This window comes from Marmota monax, unplaced genomic scaffold (assembly GCF_021218885.2).
Source record: "Marmota monax isolate L192 unplaced genomic scaffold, Marmota_monax_Labrador192_F-V1.1 WCK01_AAM20220418_F8-fsc00662, whole genome shotgun sequence".
NCBI lineage: Eukaryota > Metazoa > Chordata > Mammalia > Rodentia > Sciuridae > Marmota > Marmota monax.
In genome coordinates this window covers 23,485-29,484 of record NW_026693147.1, presented here as the reverse complement: position 1 = coordinate 29,484, position 6,000 = coordinate 23,485, and the positions used below count along the sequence as shown (strand labels likewise).

General features: G+C 38.0%; 1 protein-coding gene across 1 annotated transcript; it reads right to left on the bottom strand.

Moving 5' to 3' along the window:
- Positions 1-2,074: 2,074 nt before the first annotated feature.
- LOC124099959 (olfactory receptor 1468-like) lies at positions 2,075-3,013 on the bottom strand. The gene has a single exon (XM_046455226.1). It carries the CDS (start codon positions 3,011-3,013, stop codon positions 2,075-2,077), a length of 939 nt encoding a protein of 312 aa, XP_046311182.1.
- Between the last annotated feature and the right edge of the window lie 2,987 nt (positions 3,014-6,000).

Genomic DNA, 6,000 nt, shown 5'->3' with positions numbered 1-6,000 from the left:
GGCTCAGTGGTAGAGCGCTCGCCTAGCACATACGAAGCGCTGGATTCGATCCTCATAAAAAATAAATAAATAAATAAATAAATAAAGGTATAAAAAAATAAGGAGTAAGAAAGGACATCATGATGCCCTTCAATAGATGAATGGATATAAAAAGCATGTGACCTATATAAACAATGGAATATTACTCAGCAATAAAAGAGAATAAAATCATGGCATTTGCAGGTAAATGGATAAAGTAGAGAAGATAATGCTAAGTGAAGTTAGCCAATCCCAAAAAACTAAATGCCAAATGTTTTCTTTGATATAAGGAAGCTGATTCATAGTGGGATAGGGAGCAGGGACTTGGGAGGAATAGATGAACCCTAGATAGGGCAGAGGGGTTGGAGGGGAAGGGAGGGGCATGGGGTAATTAATGATGGTGAAATGTGATGATCATTACTATCCAAAGTACATGTATGAAGACACAAATTAGTGTGAATATACTGTGTATATAACCAGAGATATGAAAAATTGTGCTCTGTATATGTAATAGGAATAGTAATGCATTCTGCTGTCATATATAAATTAAAAAGTCTCTTTTTAGTATTTGACCTCATTTTTTACATAAAAAAAGAAAGGACATCATGAAAATACAAGGGACATTACTAGGCTAGAGGGAAAAGATCAGAGAGATGGAAAAAGAGAAGGGAAGAGGCTATACTGGGGAATAAAACTGATCAAATTTTGTTATGTGCTTATACAAATGTTCCACAAAGAATCCCCCTATTCTGTATAATTATTATTTTTCAATGGGAAAAAAATGGACCATAAAAAATCTTGAATCTCTGAATAGAATTCAGGTGAAAAAAAAAATCTCTCACTACCTCCCAAAACTGCATCTCAGTTGAGGAATATGGCTGAATTCTGAAGAGAAAAATGTAGATCAGAATGATATATGCAACTTCTAGGCTTGGCTTATAAAAGTCTTCTATGTAATCCTCTACCCATTATCTTTTTGCAATTGAATATGGAAACCATATGTTGAAGATGACAGTGCCTTCATCAGCTGGATAGCATGAAACATGTGCCTCCCACATTTCAGTACTAACTGAATTTTGAGAGCCTATCCATTATAGCAATTAGAGTAGCTTTAGCAACACGTTGAGAATATTAAAATAAGTCAGTAATCAGTATTAAATACTGATAACTGGATAATTCATTGCCACACTGGAACCTTGGCAAGTTCAAATTCCATATTTTTCAGTCTTTAACAGTAATAGTTTCCTTTCCATGCTTAAATCTTCACAATAGTAAAATAACATGACAGATGTAAAGTTTAATGATAGATTTTTAAAATACCAAGGAGGAAAAAGAGATCATCAAAGAGTGAGGTTGATAAGCAAACTCTGAATTTCTTAAACATTCTTCAAATATTCCTTCCATGCTTGAAGGAATGATGTTCAGGATCCCAGACATTACAGAGTTCTCAGATAAATTCAAACAAAACTATTATAACAGAGCAAACTGAAAGTTCACTTAAGGTTAAGATTGGGTTAAAAAAAGGCATGAAAATAAGGAAGCTTTTTTAAAAAGATTAAGAGAAACAAGGATGTGAACACTTCTAAGAAAGAAAGAAAGAAATTTTTTATTCAATAATGAAAGTCAAATTTAAAATAAGGAATAGTACACATATTGAGATTTAGTATTAGCATGAAAGGAGAGAATATCATTTGAAGCAAATATGGCTTATAACCGATATGGCTTTTCAAGACAGTGCTTATAAAAAACAACACAAGTTAATTAGTGGCTTAACAGTTACAGAGAGAAATTTCAATTAAAAGGGTTTTTTACCTTATGCCTCCTTACCCTCAGCTAGATTTAACAAATAGAAAAGTCTTACTAGAAGATTCTGAGAACCTTTTATATAAAATACACATCAACTATACTTGTCTTATTTACTGGATAATTATGCTGTATTATGTTTAAATAGTAACGTATAGGAAGAAAGGTCTGGAATAACATTCAAATATCAATATCAATATATCAATATCATCATTTGCAACAGAAAATGATGCAATGTTCCCAAGCATTACCATCATAAGCTAAAGGGAATTTTCTTAAAGATTCTTCCCATCGCTACCTTCATGTCTCTGTTCCTCAAGCTGTAGATGAAGGGGTTCAGCATGGGAGTCACCACTGTGTACATCAAAGCCATGACAGTATCTTTCACAGTAGAGTTATTAGTTGATGGACATAAGTAGAGTCCAATGACCGTCCCATAGAACAGCGACACCACAGACAAGTGGGAGCCACAGGTGGAGAAGGCCTTATGGATACCTCGAGCAGAAGGGACCTTGAGAATGGAGGACACGATGCGCCCATAGGAAAGAAGAATGAGGACAAATGGAATGAGAAGAATGAGGCCTGCTGTGATGAATATCACCAACTCATTGACATGAGTGTCGGAGCAGGACAGCTTCAGAAGGGCAGACATATCACAGAAAAAATGGGGAATCACATTCTCTGCACAGAAACACAATCTGGCCATAAGCAGGGTATGGAGCATGGCATGGAACACGGTCAGCACCCAGGACAGTACCACCAGGGAGAGACAGAGCTTGGGGCTCATGATGGTGGTGTAATGTAGGGGAAAGCAGATGGCCACATAGCGGTCATAGGCCATGGCCACTAGAAGGAAGCTCTCCAGGTCTCCAAAAAGCAGAAAGAAGTACATTTGGGTCAGGCAGCCTGCATAGGGAATGGATGGAACTTGACTCTGCATGTTCTGTAGCAATTTGGGCATTGTAACAGAGGAAAAGCAGAGGTCAGAGAAGGACAAGTTGCTGAGAAACAAATACATGGGAGTGTGGAGATGGGAGTTCAGGTAAATGAGGACAATAATGATGAGATTCCCGAGGAGAGTAGTAAGATACATGGCCAGGAATAAGGCATAGAATAGGTTTTGGTGTTCTGGCTGGATGGGCAGGCCCAGGAGGAGGAATTCTGAGATGATAGATTGGTTTCTTCCTATCATGCTCTATCTTCAGTGTCTTTAAGAGAAAATAATAGGGTTCTTTTAAAATATAAATAATAAGCAAACCTATTTCTATGATGTGCAGTCTCTTTGCATATTTGATCTCATTGATCATGCACTCAGTATTCAAAACCACAGGAGCTGACTTCCCACCAGAGCATAAACTCCATGCAGGAAAGACCATGTCTACATTCATGACAGCAACAGAGCCAATGAGATTATGACACACCATTCAATCCAAGCCATCTCTCAGACTTAGGTTCCTCACTTATCATTGAACGTAACAATGCTGACTCTTCTCTCCCTTCTGATATAATCTCACCTACTAGATTCTGTGTGATCATATTGGTTCTTCTGATATTCCATGGACATTTATTATCAACAATTATGATTGCTTTCTTCTCTGACAGTGTCTTGCATATCATTGTTTCTGAGCTCTTCCCTAAATACTCTTCTCTTATAATTCTGTAGATACAGACCTTTACATGCTCACCTAATCTCATGGCATTGATTGCCATCTAAACAGATGATGAACATCTCTATCGCCTTCAGTTCCCTGTCACCAACAGCTTACTGATTAGCTTCCCATGGGTATACCACAACCATCTGCAGCTCAACAGATCCCAAATGAAACTCATGATGCACTCGACCCTCTCCCTTTCCACTCCTCCAGTCTCTCATACCTCAATAAAAGGAATCCAGGCTCAAGTCAGACACCCAAAAGCTGTATTGTATCTGTTCATTTCCCTCTCTATCAACAGCTCACCTAGAAAGCCCTATAGAGTCTGCCACTTCATTCTCTAATTCATCTACTCTATCCCAAGTGCCACAAGCTGGACCAGGCAGTCGGCATATCACTTAATTCTCTAATTCATTTACCTTTTATCCCAACTGCCACATCTGGACTGGGCTGAGGACATACTTTGTCTGGACTTTAGAACAGCCTATTGTTTCATCTCCCTGCTTCCATGCTCTCTCTCCCTCAAAACTCATCCCACTTTCATCCCACTCTTATCCTACTCATCAAACTCTTATTTTTAGCTGACTTCCCACCAGAGCATAAACTCCATGCAGGAAAGACCATGTCTACATTCATGACAGCAACAGAGCCAATATAAGGCATGGTACCAGAATATGGCCAGTGTTTCATGAATATTTGTTGGCTGTCCTTAAGGCTGAGATATACATTCAGCAAAATTCACAGAAGCTTTGTAATGAATCTGACCTAACTTTCCTATGTACATATGTGAATATACCACAGTGTATCTAACCATTATGTATATCCACAAAGCACTAATTTAAAAATCAAGCAATTAGGGCTAGGGGTGTGGCTCAGTGGTAGAGTGCTTGCCTCCCAAGTGTGAGGCACTGGGTTCAATCCTCAGCACCACATAAAAATAAATAAATAAAAATATTGTGTCTATCTATGACTAAAAAAATGTAAAAGAAAAACAAACAACTATATGTTAATAGCAGAGAAATCATTAGAGTAGAAGGAAGGTGTAAGAGTTCTGTGTTTGGGATTAGGGTCTCTGATGACAGCTTCATGACGGTGGCATGCTTGATGGCTAAGGAAGTTTCTGTGCAATGGCACTGAATGCCTGGCTGCTAGGAAATGCCTGGCTGTTGTAGCAATGCTCTGCATGAGAAGGCTCTATATTAGAGTCTTATCAGCCTCACCCTTGATCTCAGGCACACAGCTCCTAGAAATAAAGAAACTCTCTTTTAAACAACCACAATGTTTCACCAAGCTCTGCTGCACCTGAACCTGTCCACATAACAGTAACTTTAAACAATGAATTTTCTTGAGAGCTCCACAAAGCTCCTAACATTGCAACTATAGTATGTAACTGAGGAATAAGCTGCATAATGTTGCTAACTCTGTAACCTGCCTAATGACATAATGAACAATAATATACTACTGATGCCAGTGACCTAATGTAACCTATTGATATAAATAAAGCTGGCAGCTTGGACAAGGGGCATTCTGCCATTCAGCCTTGCACATTGAACATTTCCTTTTGTTTCCTTTATAGGAAGGGAACAGGGGTCAGAGTGGTGAAGAAAAACGAAAGCACTGGGGACTCAATTAGGGCACATTATATTCCAAGCTTTTGTAATTATATAAAAAATGAACCCTAATATATGTATAACTAAAAAGAATCCATTAAAATACTATTTTGAGTGTAAGCTTATAATAAATAATAAAATCAGGAAAAGTTCAAAGGCAACAAATTCCCTTTGAGGTTAGAATCACTACTCCTACCTACATCCTCCCAGAAGAACTCACTAGCTTGAACTGTGTACATTAGATTTTGACCATTTATTACAGAATACATGACTTAAGATCCATGGAGAATATTAGATAACTCAATCACATTAGTCTTTATCCTGACCACACTGACATTTTGCTTCTTGTGTTGTTATTCACATGACTCATTGATATCGGTGTGAAAAATGTTAATCCAATAGAGAGGTTTAGTAATTTAGGGCGAATTAAAGTAATGAAGATATTTTCTACCTTTGAGACCTCACTCCAGTTCCTCTCCAGATATCCATACTCAGAGTACCTCACAGATAAGGAAAATGAAGGGGGACATTAAGGTACATGGGAAGTTCCTTCCCTAAACAGACATACTGAATCCAATTGCTGGAATTTTCACCCTGCTGATGATGTCTAACGTAGTCACATTAATGATTTTTACATCTGCCATAATATACAGGTATTTCAGATAGGAAAGTGATCAATGAAATTTTATACACATAATTCCTCAGAATGTGGCTTCCCTGGGAAATGAGTGGGATGCATCTTTGGCTTCAGGGGTCTTAATTGGGAATCACAAAGTACAGAACCACTCTCAGATGGTGCCACTGATTGGGCATAAGCATTTTATTGCTCCCATAATGCCACCTCTCATCTTTCTCACCTCTACATCTGTAGTTCTGCGTCTAGACTGTATATAAGACTCACAAAAGATAGTGCTTCC

What these genes read in the sequence shown, in the direction of transcription:
- LOC124099959 (XM_046455226.1), bottom strand. Translation starts at nt 3,013, where the DNA reads ATGATAGGAAGAAACCAATCTATCATCTCAGAATTCCTCCTCCTGGGC.